Source organism: Panicum hallii, chromosome 1 (assembly GCF_002211085.1).
Source record: "Panicum hallii strain FIL2 chromosome 1, PHallii_v3.1, whole genome shotgun sequence".
Lineage (NCBI taxonomy): Eukaryota > Viridiplantae > Streptophyta > Magnoliopsida > Poales > Poaceae > Panicum > Panicum hallii.
Genome location: NC_038042.1, coordinates 52726813 through 52744960, shown reverse-complemented (window position 1 = coordinate 52744960; position 18148 = coordinate 52726813). Strand labels below are relative to the sequence as shown.

The 18148-nt window shown below is 43.6% G+C and overlaps 3 protein-coding genes, 1 long non-coding RNA gene and 1 pseudogene across 4 annotated transcripts; 1 reads left to right on the top strand and 4 right to left on the bottom strand.

Annotated features, from left to right (window-relative positions):
• Positions 1-3510: 3510 nt before the first annotated feature.
• On the bottom strand, positions 3511-4654 carry LOC112874071. The gene is made up of 2 exons (XR_003224883.1): positions 3976-4654; positions 3511-3910 (listed from the first exon to the last, which is right to left on the bottom strand). It is a non-coding gene; the product is annotated as an uncharacterized LOC112874071 (long non-coding RNA).
• A 115-nt stretch (positions 4655-4769) lies between these two features.
• Positions 4770-8530, bottom strand: LOC112874062 (acetylornithine deacetylase). The gene is made up of 10 exons (XM_025937231.1): positions 8041-8530; positions 7165-7418; positions 6978-7086; positions 6320-6458; positions 6175-6232; positions 5768-5785; positions 5555-5680; positions 5298-5454; positions 5182-5215; positions 4770-5011 (listed from the first exon to the last, which is right to left on the bottom strand). The coding sequence occupies exons 1-10, from the start codon at positions 8377-8379 to the stop codon at positions 4902-4904; spliced, it is 1344 nt and encodes a 447-aa protein (XP_025793016.1). The 5' UTR covers positions 8380-8530; the 3' UTR covers positions 4770-4901.
• Positions 8531-8888: 358 nt separating this feature from the next.
• Positions 8889-10554, top strand: LOC112898509 (annotated as a pseudogene).
• A 388-nt stretch (positions 10555-10942) lies between these two features.
• LOC112876942 (AP-2 complex subunit mu) lies at positions 10943-15792 on the bottom strand. The gene is made up of 13 exons (XM_025941127.1): positions 15500-15792; positions 14471-14648; positions 13725-13815; positions 13547-13641; positions 13331-13420; positions 13008-13056; positions 12776-12914; positions 12519-12635; positions 12326-12416; positions 12114-12256; positions 11874-11988; positions 11495-11539; positions 10943-11420 (listed from the first exon to the last, which is right to left on the bottom strand). Exons 1-13 carry the CDS (start codon positions 15580-15582, stop codon positions 11340-11342), a joined length of 1317 nt encoding a protein of 438 aa, XP_025796912.1. The 5' UTR covers positions 15583-15792; the 3' UTR covers positions 10943-11339.
• A 708-nt stretch (positions 15793-16500) lies between these two features.
• On the bottom strand, positions 16501-17951 carry LOC112878053 (E3 ubiquitin-protein ligase PUB23-like). The gene has a single exon (XM_025942450.1). The coding sequence runs from the start codon at positions 17913-17915 to the stop codon at positions 16641-16643; it is 1275 nt and encodes a 424-aa protein (XP_025798235.1). The 5' UTR covers positions 17916-17951; the 3' UTR covers positions 16501-16640.
• Between the last annotated feature and the right edge of the window lie 197 nt (positions 17952-18148).

The following is an 18148-nucleotide window of genomic DNA, read 5'->3' as shown; positions in this document are numbered from 1 at the left end:
TTTGTGTTTATGACCTTTTCATGCTCCACTTTTTATGACAAATGTAGTATAAAAAATACATTCATATTTTTAGTACCTTACAAAGTTTACTTCAAACACCATTTGTAAATACAAATTTTAAACACATGAGATGAATAAGAATTCAAATCATAGTATTCTTAAATTTAAAATAACTTCTAAACTAAAGCTCAAATGAACTTTGACCCAAAATGAAAGTCGTAGATTTTCAAATTCCTTACAACTTTCAAGTTTAAAGTTTTTCAAATTTCTGTTCAAAATTTTGAGAAAATTTAATTTAAATCCTGGCCCTTCTCTCGCCCTCCCCTGTTCTGTCCCGTCGAGGGGCAGCGGCCGTCGGCCACCTGGCCGGCGATGTCTATTGGCGAGCCGTGCCAAAAGGCAGTGCCTCGACAAGCCACGACAAGCCTGCGGCCGAATCGCCCACCCCTGCCCCGAATCCACCCATGCCCGACGCGCGCGCCACGCGGCCGTCGATTCCCGTGACCGAGCCACGCGCGCCGGCGATGCCGCGCCCTTGCCGCGGCCTTGTTCCGGCCGCGTCTCCCTCCGTTATGCTACGCCCAGCTCCACCTCCCTTCTCCCTCGCGTGGCTATAAAAGGCCACCTGAGTCCCTGCCTGAACGCGCACCCAAGCTCCCACAGCTACCATTGCCGCTGGCGAGCCCCTCCGTGTCGAACTCGCCCCTCCAGCCCTCCTCCACTCGAGCTAACCCCCGGAATCGGTTCCCCTCGTGCCACTGAACCTCTTCGGCCTAGCCCCGTACGCCCAACCTGCCGCGGCCAGCCCTCCTCCAACCACCCGAGCCCTAACCGAGCACACCAACATGTTCCCCTCGCCTCTCTCATGCTTCCCCACCTCCTTCCCTTCGCCGGATTTCACCCCAATCATGGCAGCCCCACCCAGGGACTACATTGCAATCACCAAGTTCTTTTTTTATCCTTTTTGCTAGATGCGGGGATCTATCTGCGAGAACTTGAGTTAATTTTCATTTTCAAGAGGCTGTCAATTGTAAAATCAATCTAAAATCATAGAAAAATCAGAAAAATGCAAACTAAAATTTGTTATAACCCTCTTGATAAATCCTACAACTTTTGCACAGAAGGATGACCAGTTACAAACTATAACTTGATCTAAAATTAATCTTATTTTAAATAGCCTATAAATATATCTCTTGATCTAGGACAGTACTGTGGATGATTTTTGGACCGTAAGCTAGTCTCTGCTTTTTAAGACTTGAGTAAAAGTCTCAAGGCCAGAACAAATCTCTACGAGTAGTTCTTGTTGGATCTTGTTTCATGTGCAATTTTGCTAGAGTTATTTGTTCATGTTGTTCTACTGATATGTTGAGGTTGAAACGTTTAGGATAGAGTAACCTTAATGCATAAATGCTATAGACAAAGTTTGAAACTTTTTACTTCTGTCTAACTTGCTCATATATTTTTAGTTAACAAAAACTGCATTAAATCAAAGTGACTAATTCTGGTGCTTAGAAAAATAAAAATTTTAACAAGAGACTACCATTGATTACATGTTGGAAATGTTTGAGATACATAAACTTTGTGGAACTGCCTGTAGAAATAAATCTTGATTAAAGTAAATGTATCTTGACTTATTTTCTATGCTCTGTATCTTGCATACTAAAACCTGAAAATTTTATAGTAGACCCACCATAAGTTTAGCAGTACTCAGTAAAATGTTGAGCATCAGTTTTTGCATGGTTTTTTCTGTATAAATGGATCTTGATCCAAGCACTAGCTGTTTAATATATTTTTCATAATTAATCTACTAAATGAAAATGATTTGGAAATTTTACAGTGAGTTTGTATTTAAGTAATATGCTCTGCTTAAAAATCTCAACACCAGAAACTATCTCTAATACTTATTTTATTTTTAATCCATACTTACTTTTGAATAATGACCGTTTATAAAATGATAAAATCTCTCACTTACTTATTGAAGTTAGTTAATCTAGATACGACTCGATAAATGACTGTCCAAGGAAAAAAAAAGTGCTTTACAATTTAACTTAAGTTTGGTTGAATTATAACTTTATAGTGAAATAGTTATTTATCTTGTACCATCAAAATAAATCATACATATGCATTCATATAGAATCGACGACTCACCGACGGAACCTACGAGCTAGTGCCGGAGCTCGAGAGTAAGCCGCACGAAGCTCGAATCAATCTAACTGAAGTCATCAAAGACCCGAACCAAAGTTTGGAAGAGCCCAAGACTAGCTTTTCTCAGGAAGGCAAGCCTCGAAGTATAACCCCTATTTTTAAACTTATGTAACTTTTCCTTATATATGGTATTGTGCATTAAGTTTGTAGGAGTGGATTGAAATCCTAGATTCATGTATGATATGAACACTAGTATATGTCGGTCGCTAGATTGCCATGCTAATAGAACTCAGGTTAAAGTCGAGTAATTTCCTATCACTCGCGAGATATAGAAGTTATTTGTTTTACTTATATTGGATTATAAGGTCGACGGACGGGGCTATGTTACGATATTCCTGTTGATGATTGAGGCCCCGTCTGTCTATGGTAAGGTTGCAGTGTGTAGTAGTGGTGGTTAAGTTTTTAACCGTACTAACCACATGCCGAGAATATGCCGAGAATATGGTAATCAGCAAGCTTAAGTACATGATTGAACCAGGGCATGGAATGTACCACCCCACTGTCTTGATGCTCAAACTTGAAAGTAAGGACTCACTCTTAAAGGCTTTTTGGCAAAAATAGCCCTCCAAAAACCTTGCATGTTTAGAAGTCGGCTAAGTATATACCGCTAGTCGGGTAAGCCTTGCTGAGTATTAGTATACTCAGCCTTGCTTGTGGCTTTATTTTCAGGTGAGACCTTTGAGGATATAGTTGCTAGTTTGACTTGGCCGTATACTCTTCCTCCTGATTGGTCGGTGGAATGGGATGCGTCCTCGACCGACGATGATAACGCTGAATGATGTCATGTACGGGTTTCATCATAATATCTTGTATCGTCGTTATAACTATTGTTTATTTTCCACTGCACTATTAAACTCTGAAAGTACTTGTCTATAAATATTTTCAAACTTGATTCATAATAATAATTCCTGTTGAACTCTGTGATGTAAAATTTGTGGATTGCTGTAATCTCTGGGCTCACCTTCATGTGGATTGTATGTATGCATTGTTTCGATTGAAATTCCAGTGGTTGCATCGGGATGTTACCCGACACATTGTCGTTTTACTCCGTTTTAAGTGTGTGTTAGCCCGAACTGTCTCTATGGTGATGGTTAGCGCACTTAAGCTAGATTAATTTAGATGGTTCTACCATATAATAAATTTGATAAGTATTGGGATGGCAATTACAGCATGGTCCTTGTTATTGCTCCCATACTTGATCCAAGACACAAATTTAATTTTCTAGACTACTTCTATAAAAAAGTATGTAAGAATTTTATTGACATTGAGTTGAGCTTAAATTTGGCTAAAGATTGGCTGGGCAAATACTTTAGAAAGTATCAAGAGGTTATAAGAAGAAATAGTACAAATGCAGTACCTCAAGTTGATGTGTCTAACAGCATGGTGAGCCGTTCACCAGTGCTAATGCAAGATAAGAGAAAAATCCACCGAAAATTTGATCAGTTTAGATCTCAGAAAAGAGGGAGCTGGGTTGAAAAATCAGAACTTAATACCTATTTGGAAGAAGAACCAGTGAGAGAAATGAAAATTTTGAAATCTTATCTTGGTGGAAGACAAACTCCAACAAGCACCCCGTGCTGTCAGCTATGGCACGCGTTGTTCTGGCTATTCCACTCAGCACCGTCTCTTCTGAATCTGCATTCAGCTTGGGTGATCGGATTCTTATGACAATCGAAGCTCGATGACACCACAAACTCTTGAAGCCCTGGTTTGCTGCAAAGATTAGTTGTACAAATATCCAACCAATGAAGGTAATTTTAATTCACCCACCTGTACAAACTCTTGAAGAGTAATTTCTGTTGTACCTTTGCATCTACAGCCACCTGACATAATAATCTTTGTGTGTGTAGTCCAAGAGCAAGTCATGAGAAGCTGAGATGACTCCTAAAGATAAAATAACATGATCGTTTTTCTCTATTTTTCTTACTAGTGTCAGTTAAACATAGCTTAGGCAATGAACGAAAGTGTGCTTGTTCACAATAATACTTGCAGGTTGGGAGTGCTGAGGAATGTTGCATGAAGGTGATAAGCGTTGCAGGGCATTGGTTTGATTAAGTTTGGTTTTATATTTTGGTAAGGGAGAGCATGCATTTTTCAGTTGTTGTAATAATTGTCTCAGAGTTTATACTGGTCATCTGGTGGGTTGTAATGTGTGGCTGGCAATGTGTGGCATGATCAGTGTTGGTTATATAAACTGAAACGAGTGACCCGGTATGCCTTGCTTGTATGCAAGGGCCCTTCCTGCCTTGTAATGTCACTCTTGTATGCAAGTGCCCTTGTGTACGGTTCTAAAATTTAGTAGTATCCATGGATTAGCTATGGGTTACCTATTTAAGTGGTGCGGGTTGGTTAGAGTTGAGAAATTAATTATTAGGGTGGGGTGGGTGGGGTTGGGTATATAAGTATATTAGTTTTGGGTGGGGTTGGGTACGGTGCAAGTCACACCCCATTAGCAGGCCTAAGCCCACCCCGACATTTTAGCGAGGCCCAAGCACAACCTGGAAGCAACCTTCGCGAAAAAACTCCGGTAAATACGGGGCAGGTCTCCACGGGAAACAGACGAGTTCGAGCGCCAACAATCTCATCTTATTATTAGATGTCCGTGTCACGGACTATACTGGGAAGAGTTCTAAAAGATGCACTGAGCAACACGAGTAATTTCAATTGAAGGCACTCTACTATCCCCACAAGACGGCTCAGACCTCTTCTTCCAGCTGTGAAATGATGCTCACAAATACCTGAAAGCCTTCGGCCATGTCGGAAAACAAGCAGTACTCGTTCTTCGCGTGGTACGTCTTCAGTAAGCCTGCAGGAAAATAGTAGCAACATAAGATGGACATAAACATTTCAATTTGATGCAGGTGACACGAAAATATGCATCACTACTAGTAATCACAGTTTAGTATAGGAGATTGATTGGTTCATTGGCCATATGACCAACAGAAGTCTTAAAACATTGTTTGCTTAAGCACTCACCGTATCCAGCTGTTTGAACATCAAATCCTTCATCCTGCAGAAGTTTCAGAATGACTTTGCTTTAGTTCATGGAGATAGGGCCAAGAAAGTAAATCTGTACATTAAACTTTTCAGACCTGTAATTCCCTAATCAGAGGTAGACTCCCGGTGATGGAATATGGTTCCACATGGCCAACTATTTCCTCAGTTGCTTTGCATAATGCTTTAAAGCCTCGAGACTCCAGATTGCAGGCCACCCCATTCATCACATCTCCATCAAAACTGATTTCAAGCCTATAAAAACAAATCACTGCTAATCTTCGTTGTCCTCCCACCTTGATGGTTACAGCTAAAGTCTAAAGAATAACAGAGTAAAAAATATCAAATCTTTCACCTTCCTCGCAGATTTTCATCAGGAAGAACATATTTGGACACGGGACCACGGGTATCAAGAGTTGTCTCGAGTCTCTCATTTATGTCCTCCACATATCCCTTCAACTTCTCCACAACATGGGAAGTGCTGTATGATAATGGCAACTGTCACTTCAACATATCATTTGCAGTAGTAGAAGAATCAGCAGAAGCATATCACTATAAATGTCCTTACCTATAGAAAGGAGTCAACCTGCAATAGACAGAAAATAAATGCAAGGTCAGGAATGACTCCAAATTAGATGCTTCAAGAATAAAATGAAAAGGACAGCAAAAGGGAGGGAATCTTTCTTGAATGTACAAGAAGCAATGGTTGCCAGAATCTTTCTACCCAACAAGACATTTCCATAGGCATATTTAAGAGTGGGGCCATTCTTTTTCATCGAATGGGATTTTGAACTGATCACTTGTAGGCAAAGGCAATCGCAACCTTAAAGCTAAAGAGTTCTCTATGGAATTGCATTAGGCTCTGTAGGGGATTGTGCCCCCACAGGTCCCATGCCAGCATACAAGGCCTACATCAACATTTGATTTTGACCACAACGAAAGGATCTGAAGTTAAAAATTTGGCAAGAAATTTACCTTATATCTCCTGAAATTGTACATTCTCCGGGAATTTGATTGAGGCCTCCACCAGGATCTGCAAAGCATCAAGCAATACACAATTATTTACTCATATATTTTATTAACACGAATAAATTACTAAAAATGTGTGAGCTGGCCTTACAGCTCCATTTAGTTGGCTTCATTGTAGATGGAGTAGCAAACTTATAGACTTTCTCTTTCTCATGTGGAGGGAAGTCGGTATAAAACCTTTTTTGGATTTCTTTTAGTGCTTCCATGTTCATCTCCATCGAATTTATGGCCTGGATGGAAAGCAATAAAAATAAAAACAAGGTCAGCATACTTCAAAAGCAATAATGGTGCTGCCTCAAAAAGAATATAATTAAAACATACAAGTAAAGCTGATGGCAGATGTTTTACAGGTGCCAAGAATAAACAAAAATATCTGGAACTTCTCACAAAAAGGTTCTTAGGTAAGGATGAAAGAGAGAGCAAGCATATAGCAGCAATTTTCAGAAGCTGCAGCCTAATTTTACCTATACAAATAACCATTGTTGACACTAAAGGCACCTCTATTTCAAGGCCAAGAAACAGAATGTCCATTTCCGCAATGCTAGATTAGAAAGGTGTAGATTAACCAGATATACATCTGATAGTTCTGTAACAGATAAAATTACATTGCCTAGCTCCAAAATTGTATAACAGTTAAAAGTACTTTTTTCCCCAAATTAGGCAAGCAACTCCAACTGTCCGGCCAATTCAGCAAGGGCCATAGAACACATGACCGAACTGAAGCAATCTGACACGTTTGAATCAAATACCTTATGTGCTAGACCACTGTGGAACAGCTTCCCTGTTGCTTTGAGGTGCCATGGAATCATTCCACCGGTGCCAATGCATGGTTGCTTATCAGCTGTGTCTATCCAGAACCTTTGTAACACCAACAATAGCCAATCAACACATAATCCCCAGAAACAACATGGCAGTTTTTGATGGGGCACTACTTACAGGGGTCCAGTCTTGAGCTTGTCAAGCAAGCCATCCTTCACGAGGCCATCAACACCAATGCCAGTGACAGATGAGTTCTCCTCATTGGCAATGAACACGGCAATGACAGAATGCTTCAAGGGTGGTTTGACCTCACCAAGCCGCCGCATTAGCTGAGCCACCAGTGCAACATGGCCGAGACAGTCAGTTGTCCCACGTCCCCGAAGCTTATCCTTGTCTTCGCTGTCAAAGGTTAGTGAGAAAGGATCGAAGTCCTGCAGAAATTTGGATGACCAAAGTTCACCAATTAAAATCAAGAATCAATTATGATGGCTGATTGGGCTCGGATGGTTAAAAAACTACCGCTATTACTGAAACACTTCACTATCCATTTTACAGAAACAAAATGATTTTTACAGAAGGAAAGCATACGCCAGTATAAAGAACTAACTAATAAGCACTTTTACAACAGAATTCCCACAAGTTCGCCTAGTCATTGCAGTGCTGGAAATTTGTGCAATTTTTACATCAGTAGACCCACTTACATTGCACCGTGCATATTGCCACTGATTCATTACTTTTTTTTTGGAAGCAGGCCATCGATTCATTACTAAAAATGACAATATAGCAGACTGACATTTACACTGAGGAACTATCAGAATCAAGCAAACACGATACAAGTACAACTGAGCAGCTATCAGAATCAAGCAAACACGATACAAGTACAACTGAGTAACTATCAGATCAAGCAAACACGCATCTTCTCAGAGGTCAGAGGTAAGACACACTAGAAACTACCAACTAATGGAGAAGATTTGCAAAATCAGATGAGCATAACAAAATCGGTATATAGAACGAATCTATATGACCAGGCAGAAGGGATTCACGCAAACTTACCCACTCGCCGGGGTTGGCCGGGACGACGTCCATGTGCATGCCGACGAAGGAGACGACGCGGCCGGGGACGGTGCCCGGGTACTCGACGATGACGTTGCTCCTGCCCTCGGCGTAGCTGACCTTCCGCACGACGAGCGGGCCGCCCCCGGCCTCGGTGGACACCGGGCGGAGCGCGTCGACGACGTGCCGCGCCACGAGGTCCTCCTGCGGCCTGTGGACCGGCGGGTCGTTCTGCAGGCGCGCGGACTCGCCGATAAGCTTGGAGAGGAGGGCGACGAAGCCGTCGCGCTCGAGGCCGCCCACGGCGTCCTTGAGCGGCGCCGGCGCCGGAGATGTCATCTCGGAAGGGCGGGGACGCGGGTGCTCGGGCGGCGGCGGCGGCGTGGGCTAATGGTGGAGCTGGAGGAAAAGAATTGTGCGTTGGGCCGTGGGCAACTAGGAATTAGGAAAGCAATGTGCAAGGTGGGCAGGAGACGATCCGATGAAGAGACATGTGCCGCTTGCCGCCGTTGGCACGGAGATGCGTGCCACTTCCGAACTCCGGCGTTTCCAGATCACAAGCCACAGCTTCCCCCACAGTTCTTATCGAATTTTTGGTCCCCAACCCCAATCTGACCATATATTGTTAAGCACTGGCAAGGAAATATTCCCACAAATTTTGGATTGAGAAATAGGAGAAAGAACCATGCCAGACCCTGATAACAAACACATCGAATACGAATCATGTCAGACTACAGTACAGCAACACACCTGATCCTTCTGTAAAAAAATCGGCGGGACACATATAAAACCAGGTAGAGGTGTAGGGCTTTTCCTCAGGTTGCAAAGCTAACCGCCACAGATTGTGGAAGCCGGCAACTAGGTATCCCTGGAGAAGAAGAAGATGGAGATGGGTTTGCATGTGGATGATCGGAATGTAGCTCTTTTGCAGCCGAACCTCAGATGGGAGGAGAAGGTGGTGAAGATCCTTCACATGGCTCGCTGCCGAGAGCTCACTGAATACAACAAGAAGCTGGGTTTTTCTGCTCCTACCCGCTTTTGTGAATTCAACATAGCCTTCTTTGACCTGGATAAAGAGTGTGAGTAAATTTGTGATCGATCATTGTCCGTTTATCACTCATGCTCGCTGCCACTAAGTTCATATATGCATCAATGTCCAACCAACATCTGGATTAGCGCATTATCTTTAGCAATTTGTTCATCGATCGCATGTGTCTATTGATGCAATAAATGTATAAAATTAAATCATATCTTGGTTTGATTTTACAGCTGCGGGTGCGCCTTGGAAACCGATTCACAAGATCCCTTCCCCTCATCATGCTGGTCGGTTGGCTGACTCTGTCAATGTCATGGCAATCAAGGTTGCCTAGTCCGACAGGGGTTATCCGATTAGCGTATTCGGTACTGTGTTGGCAAGGGACGAGTATGACTACAGATGTGTCTATTTGTTCAAGCGTGGCAGGGATGATCCCCAAGTAATAACCTCCAAGGCCTGTGTCCAATTCGATCATTGTCCGTTTGCTGACCTTTACAATCCATTCATCAAAATTTTTTGGAGCTAGAGCTGTGCCAAATAAGCCCTGATAATCTAGTTCGTTTGCATTATCTTACTAACATGATAGGATGGAAGACGTTGTAAATTTATGAAGTTGTATCTTCTAATGCAATTTTACTAACTTGGAATATTTGTGTGGCATCTACCCAAATTTCTCTTGATAGCGTCTCATCGAGCTTGGTTCCTTTTTATGCACGTTTTACGTTATTTTTCTTAAATCCCTGCGCAGGATGAGACACTGACTTTGATGGGCCCGTATCGAGCACTTGCTGTAAGTGATAGTATGTATTTTGAGTTAAATTTGAAGATCAAGGGCGATGAGGATGTTGATGAAGATTTCAGCAAAGGTTATCTAGAGCCCAGTGCCGCTGTCATTGAAAGCAACCCAAGACTAACTTTCTGTATAGCTGCCTGAGCACAGTTGAATTGGTGTATACTCCTGTTCCATCTGCCGTGGAAGCATCTTTCGCAGTCAGTCTCTTGAAGGGGCGATCTGATTTCATCGACAAAGTAACTGCTTGGACTACTAGGAATGAGAAAAACAAGATCGTTCTGTACAACAAGAAAGTGGCTGCTGTTGGCGGTGGTGAATCTGTTCGTGGTTTAGTAGCTGTCCCAGTGGATGAAAAATTGGTACTCCTTGTCTGTCTCCTTATGCACTGTGAACATGAACGAGGTAAATGTTTTCAGCTCAGTCTAGGGCATGGAGCTGATGAATGTCTTGCCGGGAAAGAACCATTTGAGCTGCAGGTGAAGATTTCTTGGAGGGGTGTCACGAACCGTCGAGGTCCCGGAGCATGGGGACGTCCCAATATGTGGTGGAATCTTGGGACCAAAGATAGGTTATTGTTATAAGTTGACGGATGAAGGTTGTGTACCTATGTGGGAAAGCTGTTACACTCAAGTGGAAATATGTATCTTGTGAATTTGAATGGTGCAATTACAAGTTAAAGACTTGATGATAATGTAGTAATGGCAGTCTGTAGTTTGGAATGAACATGCGCACCGGCTCTAGCATGTGGCTGTTACTTCGAAAAAGAATGGGTTTGCATTGTCAACCTACATTTAAGTTACTTTGAAAAAGAATGGGTTTGCATTTTTGTTTTGAGTGTGTGGATGTTACAGTAGGCACTTTGGGTGATTAATTTTCAGATGTGTACTATTTTATATAAAATACGAAATTGTTTGACTCCTGGCAAGCGAGAGTTGCAATTTTTTTTTGGATGGATGGAGTACTTACTATGTAGTATGCGACAATCATCCTCATTCACAAAAAAATTCTGAAAATATTTACTAGGTAGGCAGGAACACAATGCGACCTGTAGCATCTTCACATCAAAACACTGCTAATCTGCAATTATACCAAATCTTATGCATCAAATGTTTGTACACTGTTATGCCAAGTGAAACCACTCATCCATTTAAGGCGAAAAATAATACAAACTGATAAGGGGTGTATATTGATCAACAAGGAACGCTACCGCCAAATATACAAACAAAAATACTCCCTACCAAACAAACAGGGCACGAGGGGGCGAATAGATATCCCAGACTACAGTGAATAGAAGAACATAAGGGGAAACTGTCTGGTCTGCCCTGGCTTCCCCCCCTGCTAAAATACAAGGTTTGGAGATAGTTGTGTCACATTATACGCGCTTTATAATCATGCATGATGCCGTACAGAGAGACCTCTGTGGATCCTTGAAATAACTGTTCAATGAAGCTTGAAAGATTTTATCTGTCACTAACACCTTATCTCGTATGATCCTGCTCTCGTGATGTAGCGAACCCACTCAACAGTGTTGTAACCGCTCTTCTCCCAGACCTGGAAAAATGTATCACATGATGATTTTCATCTCAGATGTTGCAAGGTTTCACATCAACACTTGTTCTACATACCTTAAGGAACCGAACACGTAGACCAGAAGCCGTGAACATTGGAACCTACAGGAAAGAGGCATCAGATAGAGCATGGAGGACAGTGTTGAGACTTGAGAAAGTACTCAAACAACATAACCATATGATCAGTTCGATAGCATATTCTATCAGAATGACCTAGCATGGGTAGATATTTTTCATAAGACACTAGAAGGCAATGCCTGAACAAACAAGTTCCAACATGAAACACTACAATTCAATTTCTCGTGTAGGCCCAAACTCAGTTCATAAACTATTCTTGAGCCCTCCGCTATTTTGCATTTTCAGTTCCAAGTTGCAGATGATAGATGAAATTAAGTATAGATCACAAAGGATCTTCAAAAGGAGGTGTGGGTGTTACCTGGAATTCCATCTGAATAGGTGGTCTGTTCCATGACTTCTTTTCACCCATGGTAGAGATCAACTCAACCTCTGCACTCATAGTTGCCTCAGTCTGTCCAGGGAATTTCCTGATCCTGTAGTTTTAGAAGCGTGTCATCAGTTCAAATGCGCTTATCACTTGTGATATGGCTGAGTAGAAAGAAGTTCCAAAAACGTAACAACTCCAGATGTATGCTAGATCAAGGTAACCAGCACATACTTCCACACCAGTGAATCAATCGAAGCATTGTATTTTGCTTTGCCTGATGTTGTTTGGAAGCTAGTCTTCGCTGTCTGCTTTGGAACTGGTACTTTGACAACGACACCTAGTGCGAACATCTTAGCACCGAAAACACTCTTGACCTGTGACATTAAGGTTCATGTCAGTAAAATCAATTATGAATCCAGCAATCTAAATATAGCCTCACTTACTTTCACATTAATCTCCATCCGCGTTCGACCCAATTCCTTAATTGTCGGAAGAACACGGAATGGAAGGTTGACACCCTCTGTGATTCGGTACCTGTAACAAAATTTATCCATCAAAAGCCAGCCAAAGTGCAGTTAATAAAATCTGGTCTACCAGGGAAGGAATTAAAAGCACAAAAGAAATTGAGAAGATTACTTCATCAATTCAAATTCACCATCTGGTGGCACGAAGCTGACTGTCTTTTCTGAGTTAAATCTTGTTAAGTTGACACACTGGTGGAATGTGACATCATCAAGTTCTATGGTCTTTCCACTGTAAGAAATAGCAGACGAATGTCAGTAAAAAATATAGCAGAAATAACAAAATAGAAGGTTTACAATCTATTAGCAATAGTTAAGCAGCAAAACAGTCCACAGCTTTCTTCGAGATTTTATAATAACTAAGAAAGTAACCTCTTTGTAGGCCTGGACTTCAGTTGGGCTTCCTTTTCAAGCCCAATCTTGTCATTTAATCCCAGCTTCAGATCAGGCATTCCAGAAAGGAAGCACTTCATAAGAATCTTTCCTGTCACATCACATCGCAGAACACTCCCTGCAGGAATGGCAGATATATGTGCACAAGGAGCATCATTTAATACAAGGAAGACAATTGAGTAACTCTTAAGGACATGGGTCCGTAAAGTACCTTTTGAAGACATTAGAAGGTTTACACTCTCAACTATGTCCAAGAAAACCTGAAAAAAAGAGATAATATTACTCCACCAGTGATGAGCAGAGGTAAAGATCGGGACAAGATAAGATAACGTGAAACAAATTTTCAAAAAGGCAAACTATCAAACAAAAATCAGTACACAGCACATGCATAATATGTGCAGGAATTAGGGTGCGTTTTGGAATATATGCATGATCCTGGCCATTGCAAGCGCCTTATGCTGTACTGGGACACATAACATCGCTAGTGCCTGCTCCCAAATACACCTTAAAGTTTCATAAATAAAGTTCAAGTACCTCATTCTTCTTGTACATAAGACCCTCTCTTCTCCAACCAACAGCACCAGTGACTTGAAGGGTCGCATTTGGAACAGGCTTGTCTGAGGCCTATCAGCACAGAAATTAAAAAAAAAAGTAGTACTTAGATGGTTTCATAGAAGAACACCAATCAGCATGCAGCTTTTGGTAAACTTTTAGCCCATCACATCAAATTTCAGATCCACATTTTCTGACCTTGGAGGAAAATGGTGACCGGACGCCTTCTTGAGTTATATACAACTTCAAGATTTCAGGTGACAGATTTTGAGGATAACCAAAATCCATAATCTCTGCACAGTATCAAAGACTGTATAAAGGCACAGAAATATCCATTGTAGCAGTGAGCGAAGTAAAAAACAAGATGCTGCATTACCATCAAGAAGTTCATATATTAAAACAAAGTTATTCCTGATGGCATCTTCATCAAAAGCTCCACCAAAGTAGGACTTGAAGAGAGCCACTGCCTGATAGTTTCAAATAATATTCAGCCCAGATAATAAACAATAACATAGACCAGTGCAAAATATTTTGGAAAGCTGCAGGAATGCAGGATGATGTTTAGATCTCTGAATTTAATTAAGAAGGGCTAAAATCTAATTCCTCACCCTTAGCAAATAACAAGTTCTATTTGCAATATAAAGCCAACCTTCGTGATACAATCCTAACATTATAATAATTCAAGTTAATGAATCCATATATTTGTACTCTCTCGATCAAGAAAGAGTGCCTATTACACAATTCCTAAAAACTGTCCAGTTCATTAAGTGACCAATTGATACCACTTTCGTAACTATATGTCTGTGGACTCAATCATCTAGTCTCCCAAGTCTTGATGTATGCTTCTCCCCTTTATTTTCTCTTTCCTCGTACTGGCACATTCTTTGCTTTCCGTTATGGTTTACAAGACCAAGTCATCTCTTCTTTACTATAAACAAATTATGAAATTAATATGCAAAAATGTGGGAGAACAGGGTGATCATTTATGCTGCTAAATTTATCAGTACTGACAATTTAAGACGCATATTTAAAACTCCCAAACCATCAAGGTTGTACAAATAACTTTGTGGGCTATGCAAATTTTGTTCTAAAAGTTTCTATATCAAAAAAAGACTCACATACCTCGACTACAAACTTGAAAGCACAAGCAACATTAGCATTGCTGCTAACCACAATCACAATGTAAACATTACTGATCCTCATGTAAAGGAAGGAACAGCCTCCTATTTGCCGAACAGGGCATGTGCCAAGTTCTTTTGTTTGCATAATATGCATCCTGAACGCATCAACCATATTTCCCCTGCATAACAGTATATGAATACAATGGGATTTAGTCACTAAATGTGAGTTGACCAAGTAAGAAAAACATGGAATTGAAAATGAAGGGAGTAAAATGCATCCTCAGAGTTGATGTTACAGACACAGTAAGATAATAGATGATAGTATGATTGTGGTGATCCTCCTAGTAATTTACATTTCAGCATCATCGAGAAAATAATGTGTATGGTATTGAACATATGCATTATAGGGGAAATGATATAAAATGTTACCTATGGAACAAATGCAAACCTTATGCAGATCCTAAATTTCAAAATAGGTCCAAATGTGCAGTCCATAAAGTTTCACTGCAAATGTTTCGCCTAATGTAAAAACCAACTGAGAATGATCAAGTGAACTGCACAGTGATAAAATCTGTGGATTAATCACTAGATTGAAATGATAAAACTTAGTAGCCTAGTACACAGTCACGTCTTCCTTTAAGGCAATCATAGGTGAACAGCTCTAGGAGTCTAGGTGAATACTTGGAACAAATTCCCCGAATCAGTGATTAGGCACTTTGCTCCACTTCACAAGGGAAGTATCTCCACAGTTGCTAGCCAGAAAAACTTAACATCATTTCCAAATTCGAACTACTCTGGATGACAACAACCAGATTTTAGCGCCTGACGCGTGAGTCGCCAAGGCCTGCCTCCCATTCCAGCTCCGCCAAGCTAAACATTCATCACTCTCTAAATAAAAATGGATAGAATTCCACAATCCACCCAACTAGCCCTCTCGCGATCTGCGCAGCCGCGAGCTAGAAGACAACAAGTCGATCCCTCCTGGAGCCACTAGATCTACAGGGTCCAAGCCCAAGAGGGCACAGCATACCCGACATCGTCGCGGTAGAGGCGGTTGATGAGTACGTCACCGCGGAGGTTGAGGAAGTAGATGGCCGACGCCGCCACCGGCATCGTCGCCCGCCCGCGGCCCGAGCGTTCGGCGCGGCCCTTATCTCGCCGCCGGTTCCACCGCGCGCCTCTGGGTACCACTCGAGCGCCGGTGATCTGCAGGGTCCGGGGCTCGCCGGACGGTGAGGAGGGCGCGGGGTTTGGTTAGATCTCGCGGCAGCACGAGCACCAAGTCGTCTTCCCGTCCGGGACCTTTCGGTGTGTTCTTTTTTTCAGAATAGACCTTTCACGATGGCGTATTTGCTTGGTGGCTTTTGGACGTGACCTGGAATTGGGCCCACGAAGCTTCAACTTTCAATTTCAGCTGGCGTTGAGGTCCCGCACTGGATATTTCCAAAAATAAAACCCTCCCAACAGAAAAAGTAACATAGAAAGAAAAAAATAACATTAAAGAAAAGACAAAAAAATGAGTTCTAGGACCACTAAAAAAATGAATTTTAGGTTGAAATTTCAGAAATATTAGAATTGCTTAGTTGTGGAACCAAAACACGCAAAGCCAGACTTTCTAAATAGGCTCCTACTAAAGTTTGTCCAATCATGCCTTTAGATCATTAGTTTCAACTTTGACGGGTAGCATTTTTTGGTTGGAGCTAGCGAGGAAATCTTACCAAATACCATGTGTTTTGACTAATTGATGAAGTGCTTGATCCTATTGGTTGCCAACCTCTGAAAGTTTAAGAAATTGGGAGGGAAAAGAACTAGTTAGATCTTGGTCATATGAAAACTCTCTCGTTCGATTTGAACCGTGTGGCGCTCGTCCCGAGATATGAAAACTCATCCGATGTTGAAAACTCTCATCCGATTTCATACTAGGAGTTTCGAAACATGTTTATAGTGTCTGTTGCCAAATTCTTGTAAAATTCATAAACTTCAAGCATTCTCTAGGGCAATTGGATGAGGCGATTCCATGTGTGCATCAAGTATATATCTGTACGTATTCCTTTCACATTTCTATATATGTGACCACAATAAGTTTCCAAATCTTCTCTTTCGAAGCTTTTGTTTTCTGCTTAATTAATTACATACGATTGGTCAAACCAATCAACCAAGCAATGAACAAATCAGTCGAGCAGCCGCAGGTAATCCCTGAGATCGGTAGGGAAGCACGCGTACTGCCGCCAGAACCCCCCATTGATTCTCACCATCCTCACCGTCTTCTGCTTCGTGGCCGGCGGGGTCTCTACGTGCAGCAGTCCCAGCAGCTTCGCCACTGCGCCGGTCAGCACCATGTCCTCCAGGACCTTCTCCGAGGGCGCCACCACGGACACGAGCCACAGCACCTTGACGGCTAGCTGGGTGGCCAGCTGCGACACCCGCAGCATCGTCTTCGCCACGGCCGCCACCGACAGGTCGTTCTCCGCGAAGGCCAGGCGGCCCTCGGGGCACTTGCACAGGCGCTTGAGCAGCAGCAGTATCCGCTCGGCGTCGTGGCGGTCGTCGGCGTCGGCGAGGAGCTCGACGAGGACGTGCACCGCGCCGACCTCCACGGCCTTGGCGGGCCCGTTGCGGGACCGCTCCACGACGTCGAGGAGCACGTCGAGCGCGCGGGAGCTGAGCTTCGTGGAAACCTCGTCGGACAGGAGCTCTAGGAGGGACTTGAGCACGTCGTCAACCTCGATGCCGGCGGTCCAGTCTCCGGCGCCCGCATTGGAGATCTTGGTTACGATGTCCATGGCGTGCAGCCTCGCCTCGGCGCTGCCGCGCTGGAGCAATGCCATCACCGGCCTCATGCACTCCGGCGCAAGGACGAACCCCACCGACGTCGCGTCCGCGAGCGGGAGCAGGGCGAGCACCGCGGCGGCCTCCTCGCACGCCGCGAAGGCGGAGAAGTCGCCGCCCGCGGCGCTCTCCGCGAGCGCCTGCGCCATGACTCCGGCGACCACCTGGATCCCGCTCGAGGACACGAACTCGCACTGCATGGCCACGTCGCCGGCCATGCGGGCCCCCATGTTCTTGAGCGCGGTCACCTTGAACGGCGTCTCCTCGAGGTCGGCCAGCGCCGACCGCAGCCGCTCCGCCTCCAGCATCCGCGCCAGCGGCGTGGCCAGCTCGTGGGCCGGGCTCGACAATGACGACGTCGACGGCGACGAGGAAGCCGACGTCGACGGCGAGCCGCGGTCGAGCCAGGATCCGATGACGCGCTTGAGGGTGTGGTTGGGCGTGAGGTCGAGGTTAGCGAGCGGCTGCATGGTGGCCGGGCACGTCGCCCGGCCGTACCCGAAGATCCACTGCTCGATGCTGCGGCGGTCGTAGGTGACGCCGGTGGAGACCGTGACGGGGTCGTCCATGAGCTCCATGGAGATGGGACACAGGAACAGGTGAGGGGGCTCCTCCATGGCTGGCTCGCCGCAGATCGCGATGCCGATGCAGACCACCACGCTGCTCTTCGCTGGCCAAGCACGGCCGTGATGCGACGAGGCCTTAATACTAGCACACGGCACGATGATGGGCTGGCGTTGGTGCAAGTCAATAGTCAGCGAGGCCGGAATGGTAAGAGATGCTTTGCACACTGCAAGGTTGGCCAATAAACTAGATTAAATGCATTTTTTTAAGCAGAATTAGTGGCTTA